This window comes from Tachysurus vachellii, chromosome 22 (genome assembly GCF_030014155.1).
Source record: "Tachysurus vachellii isolate PV-2020 chromosome 22, HZAU_Pvac_v1, whole genome shotgun sequence".
NCBI classification, from domain to species: Eukaryota; Metazoa; Chordata; class Actinopteri; order Siluriformes; family Bagridae; genus Tachysurus; species Tachysurus vachellii.
This window is the reverse complement of record NC_083481.1, coordinates 17931094-17952023: the sequence shown is the minus strand read 5'-3', so window position 1 is coordinate 17952023 and position 20930 is coordinate 17931094. Positions and strand designations below refer to the sequence as shown.

General features: G+C 42.5%; 1 protein-coding gene across 1 annotated transcript in view; it reads left to right on the top strand.

Annotated features, from left to right (window-relative positions):
- Nucleotides 1–20930, top strand: part of cacna1da (calcium channel, voltage-dependent, L type, alpha 1D subunit, a) — a 79926-nt gene that overhangs the window by 54568 nt on the left and 4428 nt on the right. Inside the window, exons 29-45 of the mRNA XM_060857807.1 lie at nucleotides 81–164; nucleotides 6111–6134; nucleotides 8717–8845; nucleotides 8936–9001; nucleotides 9139–9230; nucleotides 9318–9477; nucleotides 10462–10589; nucleotides 10752–10848; nucleotides 10986–11088; nucleotides 11187–11288; nucleotides 14764–14897; nucleotides 16569–16685; nucleotides 17308–17699; nucleotides 19422–19550; nucleotides 19669–19808; nucleotides 20001–20107; nucleotides 20472–20789. Of these exons, the coding sequence (XP_060713790.1) occupies nucleotides 81–164; nucleotides 6111–6134; nucleotides 8717–8845; nucleotides 8936–9001; nucleotides 9139–9230; nucleotides 9318–9477; nucleotides 10462–10589; nucleotides 10752–10848; nucleotides 10986–11088; nucleotides 11187–11288; nucleotides 14764–14897; nucleotides 16569–16685; nucleotides 17308–17699; nucleotides 19422–19550; nucleotides 19669–19808; nucleotides 20001–20107; nucleotides 20472–20789 (2322 nt within the window). The remainder of the gene's footprint in view (nucleotides 1–80; nucleotides 165–6110; nucleotides 6135–8716; nucleotides 8846–8935; nucleotides 9002–9138; nucleotides 9231–9317; nucleotides 9478–10461; nucleotides 10590–10751; nucleotides 10849–10985; nucleotides 11089–11186; nucleotides 11289–14763; nucleotides 14898–16568; nucleotides 16686–17307; nucleotides 17700–19421; nucleotides 19551–19668; nucleotides 19809–20000; nucleotides 20108–20471; nucleotides 20790–20930) is intronic.

Below are 20930 nucleotides of genomic sequence, written 5' to 3'. Positions count from 1 at the left end.
CCCACAACCCCCCCCCCCCCCATCCCCCATCCCCTGTGGTGTGTGTTTTTTGTGTTTTTTGTGTGTGTTTGCATTAACAGCATTATTTCCCTGATGCTTGGAACACGTTTGATGCCTTAATTGTAGTTGGTAGCGTCGTAGATATTGCTATCACGGAAGCCAACGTAAGTATTATCGACTTTGCATCTCTTAGATTAGAAAACTTGCAAAAAAACTGTGGGGACAACTTTGTGTTTCATGTAAAACTTCTGTTCCAGAGCACTGACACTGGAGACGCCTTCGACACACGTTACGGAAACACCTCCTTCGTGCTATCGATGATTACATACATTTTACATACGTACATCAGTCCGTTTATTACAGTACGTCAATGAGCTGTTGCTATAGAAACGCTAACATATTAGAACGAGGGCATGTATTAATACGGACCGGTGATGTGCAGCAGCTGAACAGTTTTCTGTTCTTTTGAAGGTCATGGCCACATCTGAACCGAGTCGACACAATAGTTAGAGTTTAGAGTTGTTCGAGTTTCAAGCTTCTGTTATAGTATTTTGTAATATCACCCCTCTTTCCCCACTAGAGGCGTCATGCCTATTCAGACAGTTAACTGAGCCAAAGTCAATTTAATATTAGAGATATGATCAGATTTATGTTCAGTTTTTGCTGCTGTGATAACGCATAAGTCTAACACACTTCAGTCGGTGACAGGTGCCACTTTACTGCACACACAGCATCGCTTTCTGATTACGTAATGTACATTAATCAGCATCACTGTCAGTGAAAACCCCAAAAACATCACAAAACGTGCAACCCAGAAGTAATGCACTATTTACACCTTGTGGTGTACAAAGATGATGGTTCAAAATCCATTTGTCTCTTGACGTCACGTTTGTATTGTTCACATTGTGCCCCCTTAAAGAAAACAGGCGTATGGTGTCCCTGTTCCCCACTGATTTTTTGTGAGGTTTCAGTACCAGTGCTGTCTGTGTTGTACTGTTCTGCTTTATAAATGCTGATCAATATATTCTGTACATTAACCTGTGCAATTTGTTGTGTGTGTGTGTGTGTGTGTGTGTGTGAGAGAGAGAGAGAGAGAAGAATGCGTGTGTGATCATGTGACATATCTGTAGAACAGCTGTGAATAACTGTTTTGTTATTTATTCTGTTTCCATAGAAACTGTTTATGGCAAGTAACGAGTTGTGCATTATTTTTGTTGTTGATTCTCTAAAACACTGCGAATCATTTTTGTGAAGTTTGAATATCTAATCAAAAAAAAAAAGTCTCTGTGAGGGAGGTAACGTTTGTGTAGATGTACTTTTCTAAGACTCGCGTTATACAGAATAAATAAGCGTGCTATGTGTCTGCGCTAAAAAAAGAGCAAATGCAGGATTCGAGGCGGTCAGAGGCGAGACGATCTGTGTGAACTTGGGTCTGGCTGTTAAGCTGATGATGCAGCCAGCTGGGTCTATATCAACACTTCAGCAGCTGGGCTTAACAAATCTCGACCTGTCCAGTCTGGGTTTGTTAAGTCCAGGTGTGGATGTTCTTTACAGAGACAAAAGGACACGTGCTGATGCTGTGTGATGGCAGTGGAGTTAGCTTAGCTCTCCTGCCCACATGCTCAATCAGTGTTGATTGATTTCATGGAATACTCCACCGCTCTCCAACACCACAACCACAAGTCCAGGATTAGTGTACGGTCAACAAATGTGATCTCAGAGTTTATTTTCTGTGCTTAAAAACAGTAACAACTAATAACAGCCTCTAATTCTGCGTATCTAAATATGTAGAAAACGTATTGTTTTGCGAGATTCTCTAACAAATAGGGTTTCTGGTAAATTTCCAGAAACTTTCCACGGGAACTTAATCTGGGGAATTTTGTAAATTGGAAACGTTACGGGAATTTATGGGAATTTACAGGAATTGATGGGAATTATTTGGGAATATAGGGAAATTTATATAAACTCTATCATATACAAACAAATAAACTTTTGTTTAGTCATAACGCTCCTAATTTACTGCTTATTAAGAGTTAGTAAGGTAGTTATTAAGTTTAGGTATTGGGTACAATTAAGAATGTAGAATAAGGCATTAATATGAGCTTAATAAGCACTAATAAATAGCCAATATTCTATTAATATTCATGCTAATAAGCAACTAGTTAAATGACCCTAAAATAAAGTGTTACTGTGCATGTTATGGAATAATGTAAGTACATGCAGGGGGTTTGGCCTCAATGGCCCTCCAGTAAGCAGTGTGCTGTGTGCGAGTGACCGAGGAACGCAGGGTACAAATTCAACTTAAATTGCATTAAATCTTGTCGTTTTAAACAAAATTATGCTGCAAGATTTTTTTATCTACATTTAAGTTCCTTGTTATTGGCAACTCTGCATTTTTTTAAAATTCCCAGTTTATTTCCATATATTCCCGTTAACTCCCATATATTCCCGTTAATTCCCATGGAAAGTTTCCAGCCTTGAAAATTCCCAGAATTTTGCAACCCTAGTAACAAAAACAAAAAAGAAACAAAAAAAGGTTTTATTTATAGCGTCGTCATCATAAGCTGAAAGGAAGGAGATCAGCTGTAAGGAAAAGCATCGTTCCGAACCAAAAATAAGTCAATAAATGATCTAATTAGGACGAAGTTGTTTGGTTTAATTCCGGACGCTCCATACTCAACAATCCTTGTTTGGGATAAAGATAAAAGAGATGAGAATAACTGCAGTAAGGAATATGGTCAGGTTTAAATAGGATGGTAATAGAGAGCAGTGAGTGAGGTAAACATCTGATCGTGTACTGTGACTAATCATGAAACCCTAGTGCTGATAAAGACTCGCGTCTCTTTCACACACAATCACCGTACACTTTATAAACGGTTACTTTAAGAGATGTTAGGAGATTTGTGTGCTCTACCTTTTCCTAATATTATCTCGTGAATACAAACTGAAGCTGTTCTAAATGTTGTTTATGTGACTATTGCTGACCGATACACTAAAGCTGGCCGGTGGCTACGGGGTGGTGTAGAGGTGGAGTATTCCACCCATGGATGGTTTCCTCCTGAGGGTTTTCCTTACAGCTCATCTGTCTAAAGAGCATCACACTAGTGTGTCTGAGCTGCAGTGCCGTCTATCTGGAGTTCCCATTTGTCAGTGTCCCCATGTGATGTTGCTTTCGGTGTTTGTATTTATATATGTAGTTGTGCAGTCTGTGTCCCCATATAGATGTGTATGAGTGTTTGTATGTGTCCTCGTGTACGTGTTAGTGAGTCTTCGTCAGTATATGTTTCTCCTCTGTATGTGTATGTAGATGGCAAGGTGTTCGGTCTGATCCACACAGGGTCAGTGTCCCGGCAGGTTTTCAGTTCATGCTGCTGTGATATGACACCAAATGATTAAACTCCTGATTGGTTGAAGCGACACCCTGCGGCGACATCGGCTCTGTGCGGATACGTTTAACACTGCTGATCTAGCAAATTTCATTTCACAAGGGCTTTTTAACGGACTGTAATACAGTAAATAATAAAAGAATACTTTATTTTACAGACTATAAAACGTATTTTTCTCCTTTTTCATGCTTGTCCAGTAAAGTTACGCATATCACATTTTTAGCATTTGTTCAGTATTTTCTATAAGCAGACGTAATTAAGATCGATGTGTCTTGTAGTCTGAAAAATACCGTATTTGTATTAATCAGCTTATTAAAGGGTTTATTAAAAAGGCCTTGTGAAGATCCATTTTATCTTTTACTCATAGTCATGTTTGGCTTTCTGTTATAATGTATGATGTAGCCATATATACATATATATATTACTAGATCTGTTACTTACGATGCATTAAATATGATAATTGGTTCAGACTTTAATATTAACATTAACAGATCCAGTAATATAATGTATATATATATATATGTGCATGTGTGATGTTTGCCCATTTGCATGCTGGGAAATATAGTTTGCCACGCCATATGCTAACATTAGTTCACATTCTGCAGATGACGATTGGGCAATTCCTTCGCTCTACGGTTAGTCATTATAAAGTTTATCACTCCTCTCTTTCTATTAGTCCATTCATCTCCAGACAGAGTGGCTGTAGAGCTCAGAGCTGATCCTGATAGTGACTAGAAAGCTAGTTACAATAAAGACAGAAACCTAGTGTCTAACCATAAGTAGAGGCTTATATTTGGATCAAATCAAAATAAATCTAAAGGAGTCAATAGTACACAATAGTACACGTGGGTTACTCTATACACTAAAACAACGACAACCGGCTTTTTAATGATATAAAAAACACAGGGTGAAACTGCAATGAGACACAGAATCATCAGGTTATAAACACACAAAAAGTGTAGGGGCTAAACAGAGATAGGTGCACACGGGACATGAGACAGGACTGAAACCAATATAAGGTACATAGCAAAGCAAACTAAAACACGTGAAAGACAAAGACGGTGATCTGGATATTCTTTAAATCTAACAATGTCCGGTTCCTCGGCTGTGCCGGTGTGGTTTACACCACGTTTTGACTTTGTGTCCACAAAAACAGTACATTGAAAACCTATCACGATTCTCCTCAGCTTCAAACACTTATTGGTCAAACTTCCTGTTTGTTGTGTGTATGGCGTGTGATTGTGTATCTCTGTTCTTCCTCCTTCCAGTGAGCTGTTAGAGCTCAGATGAAAGGGAGAGAAAGAGATCATGTGTAGAGCAGGTGTGTAGACTCCAGCTAGGCTGCATGACGACACCGTTCTTGCACCCGTTCTGTACCTTTCGTCGTATATCCTCAAGTTTCTCAATCCGTTCCTAACCTCTGCTCACTCGTTCAGTGAGAGCGACGAGAGTGCCCCCTGGAGGTGACTCTGATGCAGCACTCTACAACATGCATGAGGATGCTACAGCACCAGACTCTTATCTCAACATTTTCCTTTTCTACTGCGTGAATGAGGCTGACCATCTGCGGCGATGCGAGTGTGTGTGTGTGTGTGTGTGTGTGTGTGTGTGTGTTAGAGGAGAATCCCAAAGGCTAGTCTTTTGTATGAATGCTCTGTGCATGCGCCACTGGATGCTACATCTAAGACATGCTAGAATGCTTATCAGTAATTTTTGCACATTTTCCACCTCATCTCCATAACACACCTAAGTGTCCACTACCAAGAACTTAAGAACTTCAGCACTTAAAGTGTTATTAGATTATATTTCCCAGACAAGACACTCCAGCAGAGTTCTGCTCACAGACTCATTTACTTCACATTAGCGCTGTTGTGTAGAACATGTAAAACTTTATATTTTCATCCACACTCTGTCACTTATATACACAGGAGGGTATTTAATACATAATACACTATAAAATGTGTACCGTCGTCACACGCGGAGTGATTTATGCCGTGTTCAACTCAAAAGTCGGAAGTTGGAAGTTTCAGAATTCATTTCTCGTATCTCTGCGTGTCAGAGGTACGTCGAGAGAGAACACGGACGCCTCTGTGTTCATTGTTTCTTTGCAATAATCTGTCCAGGTAACTTGACAAAACAGCGAGGTCACATTTAGTAAACAATATTAAACAAGGTGCTTTTGTTGAACTAATTAAAAACTAATCTTGGTAGTAAACTCACTACACTACACTTCTCAATGCTTAAAATGTACAGAGGATGGTTTTACAGGGCAGCTTTTACTTTGTATTCTTAATACACTGTCCTTTATTTGTCTGTATGTAAAGGTGAGTGTGTGTGAGAGTGTGTTTGATGTGTGTGTTTGACTGCACTGCAGTGGCAGAGGGACACATGACTCTAAGGTACAGGTGGTTATAGGTGGTATATAATCAAGGTTATTTGGTTCATGCTTGGGTTCAGCAGGGTCTGATTCATACTCAGAGCATCTCAGCAGCTCCAACATGGACATCAATCAACAAAGAGAGTCTTCTGTGTGTGTTAAGGGCATGGACTAATATCCAGACGGTGCTCGGCATCACAGTGTTACATTCTGGCCGTTAACGTGTAGGTTAAGGGAGCGTACCGTATGCAAGTTGTCTAAAATCCGGGTGTTGAAATGTTTTTAGCTGTGTGTGTGTTCAAGCTTTATGATTAACGAGTGTTTAATTCAGCTCTTTGATTTTAAAGCCCGCAGAGGGGGAAGAGATGCCGGTAAGATACTTTATTCCCTACTGGGCCTCCAGTATACTTAAAAACTCTGTTAAGTTTCTGTTAACATTGTGTTCCTACAACGGGCCATATTTACTACATGGAGTAAATATTTACTACAGTGGTGTATGGACACAAGGAGGAGGAGTGATATAATTATTACTGGAGAATGTCTGGAATTTCGGTTGTGTCTGAATCGCAACTAAAATGCAAACCGAGACCGAGTTTAAAAACAGACCAGTAAAGTACAGATAGAATTTTATAGAACGTGTCAGAGAAATTTGAGCTCCTACAAACATGTTATGGTCATGTGACCTGATAGCGATCAAGACCAAAACCGACACATATGCCAACACATGTGCTTATAATAATAAAGGACAGTATGTATTTAAACGAGGTGTGTGTAGTACACACATGAAAAGTGTGATCTCACTCACGTCTCACTCATCCTGTCTTAATTTACCAGAATTACCTCATAACATTATTCGATCTGAATAACCAAAAATCTCTAGCTAGGACCGGTCTCCTAATAATTCTACACATGCAAACATATACAGATGCATCATACAGTGTATAAATAATCTGGTTCTGTGTACTGTATGTTTACACAAAACACAGTGGAGTGAAGGTTTCTGCATCGGAACAGTGTGAAAGTTTAACGTGGAGAACTTAAAAAAAAGTGCGTGTCACACAAAGAAAGCACATTGTGGTGATCGCACAGAAGACCTAAGAACTACATACAGATGACTGAAATGCCATCAGCAGAGAAGACCATACACTGATAGAGATGTTGGTTAGAGTAAAGACAACATGGAGACATAATACACGACGTCTCGCTCATTCAGCAGGGACCGAAAAGCTTGTTAATTTCATCTGCTCCATGTGATGTATCTGTATCTGTCCTAATGATCACAAAATATCTCCTTATAACGAGCGTCTAGTGAGATAAGACATCATTAGTACATATGGCCCTTTTCTAATATATCTTCCTGCCTTTTTACAAATGTCGCAGTTATACTTTTATCTGTTCCGACTGACTTTGTTTTATATTCGTACATCGTATATACAGTGAGACATAATTTATACATCGTTAAAGACAAATTGAGTAAATCTGTAAATGTTGGGTTCATTTTTGTCTTCCTTATGTTTTATTATTATTATTATTATTATTTTAACATTCTGAGATTCTGTTGTTTATTTTTTTTATTTCTCATCATATGACTAGCTTTTCTATGTTTATCTCCATTTTATTCGCTTTATCATGATGTAATTGTTGACACTGGGATGTAAATGCTTTGACTTTGGGGTCAGAATGAACGCTGAACTTGTAGCACTAAGCTTCCTTTACTTGTTGGTTTAAATCGGTCTTGTCAGGAAAGTGCGAGATAAAAAAAAAAAGCAAACATGTGATAAAGGGAAGGTTTTGTACGTGTTTTGTCCTTCGAGTCGTTCCCTTAGTGAACGTAAACCGGTTGTTTCGTAGAGCTGACAGTTTCAGATAACTCAGGTGTTTTTGACGTGAGGTGGATTTGTGTCGAGTCTCTGTATATCGTGTAGTTCTGCGTCACCTGATTTAGCAGAATGCATAATGAGTGTGTGTGTGTGTGTGTGTTTAGTGGTTTAAGAGTTGTGTTAAGTGTGTGTAAGTGATTAATGCAGCTTTTTAATTTTAAAGCCCACAGAGGCTCCACAGGTGGATGAGTCGGGGGTAAGATACTCCGCCCCCTACTGGGCCTCACCTTTAAGTATCATAATTTCTTTTATTAGGTTTCCGTTCAGATTGTGTTCTGACTTCATTTCTTTCTTTCTTTATTTATTTTATGAACTTTAATAAAAAACTCTCTCAACTCTGCCCTTTTCCACCTCATTTTATCATCTTACGTTTGGTTTGCTGTTGGTTAAGTTTACTTTTTTTAAGTTTTTAAGTTTACTAGGAAACTTTTCCTTTCCTCTGTCTTTAGGTTTGATTCCTTATTTACTTATTTATTTATTTGATTAATGAGAAAAACTGTCAGGCAAACGTGTTAGCGAGTGTGTGTGTGAGTGTGTGGGGTCATACAACACGTTTGCAGTGCTGACACTGCTGCATGATGTTGACCCCCCCCATGGGGTCAAGTCAGGTAAGGATGTGACCTCAGGTTATCCTTTGGCCCATGGGGTTTGGGTCCAGGAGGTTGGCATGCAGTGACACGTGGTATAGAGGGCCATGCTTGTGCCAGTGCAGTTAAGTATGGCCAGGTTATTTTGAAACCAGCATGCCCCTCTTCCCTTCCTGTTTTAGGACTATCTCATACTGCAGGTACCTGGCAATGCTGCAGGTCTGGCCAGCATTAGATGCATTACAGATCAGATATTGTGTAAAAATAAAAGAAGCATGTAATACTGACGAACAGGAAGCTTTAGCTTTAGAGTTCTGCTGTAAACATCATTTCCTGTCACAATAAAGACTAGATAAAGAATGTACTGCAGCATTAGTGATTAGTGCCCCCTTCTGGCCAGGTGCCTAAAGCACAGCCAGGTGCATTGTGATTTCTCTTTCTCTCTGTTCTGATTGATGTATTAACTCTTGACTCCCCCCCCGACAGAACGTAGAAGAAAGCTCCCGCATCTCCATTACCTTCTTTCGACTGTTCAGAGTGATGCGACTAGTGAAGCTGCTCAACAGGGGGGAGGGAATTCGTACACTCCTGTGGACCTTCATCAAGTCCTTCCAGGTTCGAATGAGTCCCCTAAAATATCTTTGTAATCACAATAGTAAGAGACGGCTGGGTTTCTAACTGGACTGTAATTTTTGTTGCACACAGGCTTTGCCGTACGTGGCTCTGCTGATTGCCATGCTGTTCTTCATCTACGCCGTCATCGGCATGCAGGTGAGCTTCTTCCCCAAGTCTGTATGCACTGTATGTGTGTAATAGGTTTGTATAGTGATTTTTTTTTTTGTTATAGTCAGACCTTGCGTGGTTTTCAGATTTGAGTGTTTGAGCTGTTCTGTTGTTGTGTGTTACAGATATTTGGGAAGGTAGCGATGGTGGATGGCACACAAATCAACCGGAACAACAACTTCCAAACTTTTCCACAAGCCGTGCTTTTGCTGTTTAGGTCAGTGCTTCACTGCAGGCTGAACGTGTAGAATTAAAATGTGAGGCTGGTTTACACGTGAGTGTGTGTGTGTGTGTGCTTTCTCAGATGTGCCACAGGTGAGGCATGGCAGGATATCATGCTGGCTTGTATGCCCGGGAAACTCTGTGACCCAGAGTCGGACTATAATCCAGGAGAGGAAATGACATGCGGCAGCAGCTTCGCAATTATCTACTTCATCACATTCTACATGCTTTGTGCATTTGTGGTATGCTCTCACACACACTCACACGAACACTCACTCACACACACACTCACACACACTCACACACACTCACACACACTCACACACACATTCACACACACTCACACACACACTCACACACACTCACACACACTCACACACACACACTCACACACACTCACACACACACACACACACACTCACACACACACTCACACACACTCACGCACACTCACGCACACTCACGCACACATTCACACACACACATTCACACACTCGCTCACACACACATTCACACACTCGCTCACACACACATTCACACACTCGCTCACACACACACACACGCTCACACACACACGCTCACACACACATTCACACACTCGCTCACACACACATTCACACACTCGCTCACACACACACACACGCTCACACACACACGCTCACACACACACGCTCACACACTCGCTCACACACTCGCTCACACACTCGCTCACACACTCGCTCACACACTCGCTCACACACTCGCTCACACACTCGCTCACACACACTCACTCACATTCCCTCACACACTCACTCACACACACACACATTCACTCACACACATTCACTCACTCACACACTCACTCACACACTGACTCACTCACAGACTCACACTCACTAACTCACACACACACTCACACACACACACTCACTCACACACACACACACTCACTCACTCACTCACTCACACACTCACACACTGACTCACACTCACACTGACTCACTCACTCACACACACTCACACACACAGAGCTTCTGACATCTACTGCTCTCTGGTCTAAAAAAAAAAAGCAATACATTTAAGACTGCAGACTAGAATAAGAAATGATTGTAGTAGTGAGTAATAAACTACTCAGTCTAAAGACCTCCAGTGTAAAGAAGCAGTTAAATGATTATTACTGTATTTTCTTTTCTTTAAGTAGTGTGATACGGTGCAAAATAATGCTGGAGTTTTCCTTTGGTTCTTAGATCATTAACTTGTTTGTGGCTGTCATCATGGACAACTTTGACTACCTGACCCGGGACTGGTCAATTCTGGGACCACATCACCTCGATGAGTTTAAGAGGATATGGTCTGAATATGATCCAGAAGCCAAGTGAGTTTTGTCTGTGTGTAGGAATAGATTTGTACACTAGGTCCATCACGTCAGCCATGTGGGGTTTTTTTGTGTATATTGGTGAAATTGAAAGTAAATCTCTCTCTCTCTCTCTCTCTCTCTCTCTCTCTCTCTCTCTCTCTCTCTCCCCCTCCCTCCCAGGGGCAGAATAAAACATTTAGATGTGGTGACACTACTGCGGCGCATTCAGCCTCCACTTGGCTTTGGAAAGCTGTGTCCTCACAGAGTAGCATGCAAGGTTAATCCACACACACACACACACACACACACACACACACACACACACACACACACACACATGTACTCGTGCATACTTGCAAGGCAATCAGAGCATGTTCCCTTCCTAAATGTTACTGTGTACCTGTGTGATTGTAGCGTCTAGTTGCCATGAACATGCCCCTAAACAGTGATGGCACCGTGATGTTTAACGCCACACTGTTTGCACTGGTCAGGACTGCACTAAAGATAAAAACGGATGGTGAGCAGTTTTACACACACACACACACACGGACACACAGACACACACACGGACACACACATCCATCAGTAGCAGTGATTTTGTTTTTGTGATTGCAGGGAATTTGGAGCAGGCAAATGAGGAGCTGCGAGCCGTAATTAAAAAGATATGGAAGAGAACCAGCATGAAGCTGCTTGACCAAGTGGTGCCCCCTGCTGGTGGTCAGTCAACAAGAGTGCATGCTGCTGCCCCATACACACTCACTTCAGAAACTTCCTTCCTTTAACAATAATATAACACATAACATTCTGGAGTGTTACAAACAACCCCCCCCCCCCCCAACACACACACTTATGCAATTACAGACGTCAACAATGGCACTAATGTCACCACCTGCTTTGCTATGCTTATGTTTTCCTGGTGTGTGTGTGTGTGTGTGTGTTTGTGTGTGTGTGTGTGTGAGTGTGTGTCTGTGTGTGTTTCTAACGTTCACTTGCTCTGCTGTACCTAGTACCTAGAACTTCAACGGAGTGTGTGTGTCTTCTGAGCTTGCATGGCATTTTAGACCTGCTACGTTTTGTCTGCTAAAGCAGAGCTCTCTCTCTCACTCACTCTCTTTCTCTCTCTCTCTCTCTCTCCCTCTTTCTCTCTCTCTTTTCTCTCTCTCTCCAGCTCTGTCTGTCCCCGTTCCTTCTCAGACTTTGTGCTTGATTGCTTTAACAGCTTCTGTTCTTCCCTTACTGTGTGTCTCTCTGAAAGCTCCTCCGAATATTCTGAAGCAATTCTGTTTCAGGGTGGTGGCATGGAACAAGTGTTGCCTCTTCTTTTCAAACTTTGTCCCCAAAATGCTTGTTTAAAAAAAAATTAACGCAGACCCCTGCTTCAGAATCATTCTGTCTCTCTCCTGTACACGCACTAGAGCTTACATACACCTCTCTCTCTCTCTCTCTCTCTCTCTCTCTCTCTCTCTCTCTCTCTCTCTCACACTCACACACACACACACACACACACACCGCTTGTCCTGTTTACTTATGTGTGCTGTTTAGAAGGTACTTATTAATATGCGTGAGTCTGAAGCTTGTCAGTCTTACGCAACATAAGGTTTGCTAGTAACTAAAGCATGCAGTACTAACAAACGATTAACGATACTAAACAACTAAACAAAAGGAAGAATTACAAACACAACTCATGTGTTAGTGCATTTTAAACTTAAAAAAGTAATAATATTTTGTGATGTTTCTGAGTGAAACAGGCTATTTTTTTTCTTTTCTTTTCTTTCCTCAAAAACAGCATTTGCAGTTTAGAAGTGTAAAATAATGACATTTTCTTGGAACGTTATAGAAATAAATATCTATCTTCTAGTGAATCCAGCTCAAAAGGTATAAAGAGGTACTAATTAGGTACTAATAATGGTACTTTAAGTGATAAGGAACTTTCATTTAAAATATTAAAGGTGATATTAGGAAGATCTCTTTTTAAGTCACGTCACATGTATGTTATGTGATACACAGAAGCCACACCTCCCTCACTAAGACTGATACACAGAAGCCACACCTCCCTCACTAAGACTGATACACAGAAGCCACACCTCCCTCACTAAGACTGATACACAGAGACCACGCCTCCCTCACTAAGACTGATACACAGAGGCCACGCCTCCCTCACTAAGACTGATACACAGAGACCACGCCTCCCTCACTAAGACTGATACACAGAGGCCACGCCTCCCTCACTCAGACAAACACACAGACACCACACCTCCCTCGCTGACACTGATACACAGAGGCCACACCTCCCTTGCTGAGACTGATACACAGAGGCCACGCCTCCTTCACTGAGACTAACGCACAGAGACCACGCCTCCCTCACTCAGACAAACACACAGGCACCACACCTCCCTACACAGAGGCCACACCTCCCTTGCTGAGACTGATACACAGAGGCCATGCCTCCCTCACTCAGACAAACACACACAGACCACGCCTCCCTCACTCAGACAAACACACAGAGACCACGTCTCCCTCACTCAGACAAACACACACAGACCACGTCTCCCTCACTCAGACAAACACACACAGACCACGTCTCCCTCACTCAGACAAACACACACAGACCACGTCTCCCTCACTCAGACAAACACACAGAGACCACGCCTCCCTCACTCAGACAAACACACAGAGACCACGCCTCCCTCACTCAGACAAACACACAGAGACCACACCTCCCTCACTCAGACAAACGCACAGAGACCACGCCTCCCTCACTCAGACAAACACACAGAGACCACGCCTCCCTCACTCAGACAAACTCACAGAGACCACGCCTCCCTCACTCAGACAAACACACAGAGACCACGCCTCCCTCACTCAGACAAACACACAGAGACCACGCCTCCCTCACTCAGACAAACTCACTCAGACAAACTCCCTCACTCAGACAAACGCACAGAGACCACGCCTCCCTCACTCAGACAAACTCACTCAGACAAACTCCCTCACTCAGACAAACGCACAGAGACCACGCCTCCCTCACTCAGACAAACACACACAGACCACGCCTCCCTCACTCAGACAAACACACAGAGACCACGCCTCCCTCACTCAGACAAACACACAGAGACCACGCCTCCCTCACTCAGACAAACGCACACAGAGACCACGCCTCCCTCACTCAGACAAACACACAGAGACCACACCTCCCTCACTCAGACAAACGCACACAGAGACCACGCCTCCCTCACTCAGACAAACACACAGAGACCACGCCTCCCTCACTCAGACAAACACACAGAGACCACGCCTCCCTCACTCAGACAAACACACAGGCACCACACCTCCCTACACAGAGGCCACACCTCCCTTGCTGAGACTGATACACAGAGACCACGCCTCCCTCACTCAGACAAACACACAGAGACCACGCCTCCCTCACTCAGACAAACACACACAGACCACGCCTCCCTCACTCAGACAAACACACACAGACCACGCCTCCCTCACTCAGACAAACACACACAGACCACGCCTCCCTCACTCAGACAAACAAACACAGACCACGCCTCCCTCACTCAGACAAACACACACAGACCACGCCTCCCTCACTCAGACAAACACAGAGACCACGCCTCCCTCACGCAGACAAACACACACAGACCACGCCTCCCTCACTCAGACAAACAAACACAGACCACGCCTCCCTCACTCAGACAAACACACACAGACCACGCCTCCCTCACTCAGACAAACACACAGAGACCATGCCTCCCTCACTCAGACAAACGCACACAGACCACGCCTCCCTCACTCAGACAAACACACAGAGACCACGCCTCCCTCACTCAGACAAACACACAGAGACCACGCCTCCCTCACTCAGACAAACGCACACAGACCACGCCTCCCTCACTCAGACAAACACACAGAGACCACGCCTCCCTCACTCAGACAAACACACAGAGACCACGCCTCCCTCACTCAGACAAACACACAGAGACCACGCCTCCCTCACTCAGACAAACACACAGAGACCACGCCTCCCTCACTCAGACAAACACACAGAGACCACGCCTCCTTAACTAAGTCAGACACAACTTAGGAACTTAAGAGCGATAGTGTATTAGCATAATAAAGTTGTGTGTAAATGGAGTGAGGTAGCGTGCTAAAACAGAAAGTGTGTGTGTGCGTTCTATTTATTCAGATGATGAGGTAACCGTGGGGAAGTTCTATGCCACCTTTCTGATACAGGACTACTTTAGGAAATTCAAGAAACGCAAAGAGGAAGGACTTGTAGGAGTGCATTCTACACAGAACAGCACGGCCATCACGCTGCAGGTGAGTTAGAGTGTGTGGATGAAGTGAGATGTGCAGAATGGGATGCGAAAAAGTGACACCTGATTGAGATTGCTGTGCTTTACGGATATGACACTTTTCCCGTAAACAAACGTCATGCTGTTAATGCTTTTGCATGTGTGTATGCTTAAACGTCTTTGTTTTGCACACTGGAATGTTGTTGGTGTTGCTTGGAGGCAGGTTTTGCTCATTAAAAGCTGTTGAATGTGTTCGGATTGTACAAAAAAAAAAAGAATGCAGCTACACAAAGCTGCCATGAAATCTAAAACCTTTATGCGATATTCTACGCTTGAAATTTATAGCATGTAAACGTTTGTGCTAAACAATGAATCGCGCAACCGCAGTACTGTAGTACGTTAAAGAGTAAAGGACTTCCATTCTCTAGGCTCACATACATTACAGCTAGACCACGTTTTTATTTACTTCCTATGTGAAGGACGCCCTGATTATTAGACGCTAGTAAGAAATTTGAGCATGAATCTTTATAGCCAGTGAAGAAGGAGGTGAAGCATCTGTTCAGCATCTGCACGGATTTCCCCGACAGCCTGAAATGCTGTCAAATGAAAATGCTTGGCTTAATATTGTTAAAATGGGAATATTTCTCTAAGCAGAATCTTTTGAGGTGGGACTTTGAGGCATCTTACACCTTCGGTGGATTTGATGACTCTTTTGACTTCTCTATTATTCTGCTTAAAGAAATATAAATGAATTAGGTTTTAAACAAAGGTAACACAGCGATATTTATAATCCGATATAGACGTAGTTTTTTTTTGACTGTTGCATATTATTATTAAGTTATTAAGAAGAATAACTGAATTAACTCGGTTATTAAGAAGCGTTTATTGGTGTGTAAATAGGCTGCGAGGCTCAAAAGTAATTCTGTGGCACAAGATAATATAAAAATCGCCATTGGTATCGCCACGGTTGGTCAATATGCAGTAATAACTACTAACCAGACAAGGAGTAATAAAATCTAAAGCAAGATGCACCCAGATCACGTGTCCTGTGTTGACTTTGTTTAATCTGACCTGCGTAGCTTTAGTACGAATGTTTCACTTTAACCGTGTTTGGCAATATGCACATACTGTATATGTACGTGTTATCTGTATGTTTGAATGCTGTGTGCATGTTTATTTAAATCCATTTTTTATTAGATGCCCTTCACAGTTTCTTCTCATCTTCATTGTCTCCATTGCCATTTTACCATGACAACATGTGTAATCACATTCATACTTTTGATAGAAGGCCGCATTTTTTGGGGAACACATTTTTTTAAATTCACTCTAAAGTTCATCTCCAGGGTTTTTTTTTTTTTTGTTTGTTTTGTTTCGTTTTAGCAGATAGCATTTGCTGTAAAAGTTAGCCACGCGTAGTTAGCGGACGGTGCACGTAGAAGGCGTGTGGGGTTTGTACTCTCTGCTGGTACGTCTGAGGGGATTTGTCCTTGTCCCGTCTCCTGTGAAACATTCTCATCTCTAACACACTGTCCTGTCTGACACCGTCCTGTTACTGAGAGCGGCCATGTCCCTTACCTGTTACATGTTGACACTGGTGTGTGAGAGCTTTTCTGTGTGTGTATCCCGTCCGTGTGAATCGTGAGAACTTCGCGAAGCTGCCCAGGTACTTAGCTCTGCTGTGTTGTCGTGGTTCCAGGCTGGTCTCCGCACGCTGCATGATATTGGGCCCGAAATCCGCCGTGCCATATCATGTGATCTCCAGGATGAGGAGCTAGTAGACTTTATACCTGAGGAGGACGAGGAGATTTATAGGGTAAAGGACTTCACACTTTTACAAGCTCCTTCTGCACAACTGATCAATGTCTCAATTTGCCACTTTTGTAGTATTCATTACAGGAGAGCAGCTTTGGGGTGTTTTTTTTCCTCCAGATTGACAGCAAGATCTTTGTGGTAAAATATGATGGTCAATAAATCTTTCAGGATCAAGACAAAACATATTGACAACCTTCTTGGAAGAAAGGAGGCTAAGCAGGTTACATTAGCAGGGTTACAGAGGAATGTGCACTGTTGGTGTTTGACTAATGAATTGACCTTTAAATAGAAATATTTACATTTTCACTCCATTAAAATGAATTTACTTCAATAGTAAAAGAAATTGATACGAAACGATTCACAGATGAGACGAAATCCAATCCAACTAGATGTTAAAAAAAGTACATTTGAATTTGTATTTATTTGCAACATACAGTAGCTTAAAAAGATAAAGATCTAGTAGATATATTAGTTCATCAGAGTCACTCATACCATGAACCATTTAACCAGCTTCTTTTCTGTTCGCTGTGTTTTTTTAAAGACATCAGCTGACATAAATAGTCCACAGTTTTAATGAGATGTAATGGCTTTATCATCTCACACTCGCGGGTGTTTATTAACAGCGAAACGGTGGCCTTTTCGGCAATCACATTAACCACATCAACGGCGACCCTCACCGAGGTTCCGGGCATCAGACCAACGCCACGCAGCGCCCCCTGCAGGTTCATCCTCCCCCGCACTACGCTGACATGGAACAGCCTGTGGGCCGGCTGGACCGCGCCAATGCCATGGCCCAACATAACCATCATCACCACCATCATCATCATCATCACAATCACCACAATTCTTACAGCAAGTCACCCAAGTCCACCAACATCAATCTGAACAATGCTAACATGTCCAGCCTGCCCAATGGAGGCCATAATCGCTACTACCAGCACGCACCAGCCAATGGATACACCGGCTCGTACTACCCAGGGGAATACGAAAAGCCCAGGACGCCACTCGGACAGAGGTGAACACACACACAACACTAGTCATTCTCCCTCATGTTGGATTTCTTGTCGTGTTGCTTTTAGCATTTTTTTTGGCTAATTCTAATTTTACATGCAGTTTGAACTAATTTCCACCGAGTTCATATAGTTATAAGTCTTAATAAGATATTAATATTATGCACTGTTCCCTTTTATATGTCTTGTATTCCTAGCTGTGTGATCCTTGCTCTTAAACATTATAGTATTTAACATTTTCTTATTTAACACATCAGAACGGTTCATGACACACGTACTGATACTTTTGTGTTTTAAGAAGATGACGTCTGACTGCTGTACAAACAATATTTCATTCCCACGAGCGTTCTTCTGCACATACAACACTGCTGTAAATACCTCATACACCATATGATATACAAGTTATCCTCTCACTTCCATTCCTTCTGTGCTCTTTCTTTCTTTCTTTCTTTCTTTCTTTCTTTCTTTCTTAACTTAAATGCTTTCTCTTAACAATCTCTCTGCCTTCTGGAGCAGAAGGCGCTACTATGAGACCTATATTAGGTACGTTCCTCTACATTTGAACGGTACTCAATGCCCTGTGTAAATAAGTCTAGCTTGTACAGTAGTCTGGTTTGTCTCTGTGCCACCGCTAAGCCAAATAAGTCTAGACTCCTTAAACCTTTGACTCCAAGTGAGTCTGAGATTAGATTCTATATAACTCCTGGACCAGTTATGGCTATTTCTATTTTTTTGAAGGACCTTATGCCCATTGCACCAACTAAAGGTCTATGTAAAGCCGTATGTACAGTAACATCAGTTCCTAAGTCATCTGTGTTATTAAGCTGTATTCTCAGTTACATCCTGATGCTAAGACCCACACATAAGAGCAGTACCTGTTTGTGTCTAGATGTAATCCTTCACATTTAGAGTACTCAAGGAAGTCTTTTTGGGTGCCAGCTCTAAATTAGGAAGCATGATAAAGGTAGAATAACAGTTTGGTCTACTTTTCTGCCTCAAAGCCTGGACAGCTTGTAATTACTGAAAAAAATGTTCAAAATCGTATGAAAACTGTTTTACTTCAGAACAGTATAGGAGTCCATCAGCTACAACATAACAGCAAGTCAATGATCCGACTTATTATTAGGTGTCTTTAACTGATGAGAAATAATGATTTAATATTAAATCAAGTGTCGGGGTGTAAAAAACAGTCTTAATGCCCTGTAAACAATAACGAGGCGGAACAGGGGTTGCAGTTTTTTCCTCTTCTTTGATGAATTACATCATTTCAAGTAGCCATAGAAACAATAGACAATTTCACTTGGCGAGGCGTAAAATGTTATGGCCAGTTTTAGGGAAAGTTCAGTTTTTATTTTGTGACCTTAAAGTAGACCACAAGCAGTTTACGAGCAGGTTCTGGTGCAATCGGCCTCTGAGCAACTTATATAGCCGTGTTCTAGACAAAAAAAAAAATTGGCCCAGATTTTTTTTTTTTTATGGAATAAATCCACCAAGTACAGTGTGAGATGAGGCCCTCGCACTACAGCCATGTCTGTGTCTAGACTTCCTTGGTTTGAACACTCAGACACTAGTTTCCTAAAGGAGCTGTGCCTGTTTGTCGATGAGGACGTCTTTGTTGCATCGCTGCCCTGGTGAAGGTTTGCATGGCCCTGCATGGTCTTATTGCCCTTACCCTAAGCAGTGATCGACAGTGTGTAATTCTCTTCGTATCTGACGTTCTACAAAAGGTCACGTGGTGGCATCAGGCGCCAACCCACTATTTGTCGTGAGGAAGAGCTTGATGAAGACCGCTACTCTGGGGAGTACTACAGCGGAGAAGAGTTTTATGAAGAAGATGGAATGCTGTCAGGAGACAGGTATCACCGCTGCACAGTAGATTCTATGTATATTCACTGCCAGTTTATTTAAGTCTTCATCTTTGCCTCTGAATGTGTTTTTAGTCACTGAGTGGTCATTAAAAACTCTCATGTCCAGGTATCCCAGCAGCGATCAGGAGTATGAGACTCCCCGTGGCTACCATCATCCCGACAGTTACTATGACGATGACGAGCAGCCCCTTTACCACGAGTCCTACAGGTCTCCAAAGAGACGCCGGCTTCCTCCGACACCACAAGGTAGACATTTCAGTGCATCTAAAGATGAACTGGGCTTTGCTCGATATACTTTTCATGTATTAACATTTATATTAGACTGCTTTAATGCATTTAATTAACATACAAATAGACTTAACTCACTGGTGACCAGTAACAATGTTTTCTCTTTACTGTGGCAAACGATTCTCGTATTCTCCGTTCGTCACGCGCCAGGCAACCGGAGACCATCGTTCAACTTTGAGTGTCTGCGCAGACAGAGCAGTCAGGATGAGCTTCCTCGCCAGCGGACTGCTCTTCCGCTCCATTTAATGCAGCATCAGGTATTACTGCATTATTGCTGCAAGTAATGCTTCTAGCATGATGTAAATTAAGGTGCTGCGATGTGAACAAACCAAATAAATCTGCAGCATGCTACATGCTATTCGCTACGACCCTAAAGCAAAGGGTCAATTAAGAAGAATGCATTGATAACTAGGTACGAAGGTACAAGTGACTTGTGAGTTTAAATGTTTTGTTGATGTTGATTAAGTTCACTTTGTTATGCTTGTATTTAAAGTTAACTGTAATAATTAGACCCTTGTTTTCATGTTTATTAACATCTGACCTACTTTTGACCTCCAAACGTTTTAGCTCCATAAAACTGATCATAGTGGTCTTAGGTGTCAGATCCTTTGTCTGTTTCAGGTGATGGCAGTAGCAGGGCTCGACTGGAGTAGAGCTCACAGACTCTCACCTACCCGCTCCACTCGTTCATGGGCCACACCTCCTGCCACGCCTGTTAGTAAAGACCGCACCCCCTACTACACGCCCATGATCCGCGTGGACCGCCCGCACCGGGACAGCATGGTTGGCAGCTACTGCTCGGTGAGAAACAGCTCGTGGTACACAGATGAGCCGGAGTACCAGCAGAGCACCTACTCACCAGTGCACCTGAAAATCCCAGCTGAGTACCGGAACCAGTACCACATAAAGAGAGGCAGTGCCAACAGCCTTGTGGAGGCGGTGAGTCTCGAAGCCACTGTTTCCTTGCACTTGAGATACGATGTAAAACGTCATGGTATCCTGCGCAGGTACTATGGTAGTCGTAGCATAGATTTTTGGTTCCCTGACCAAAGTTTGGTTCCCTGGATTCCACGTAACTAG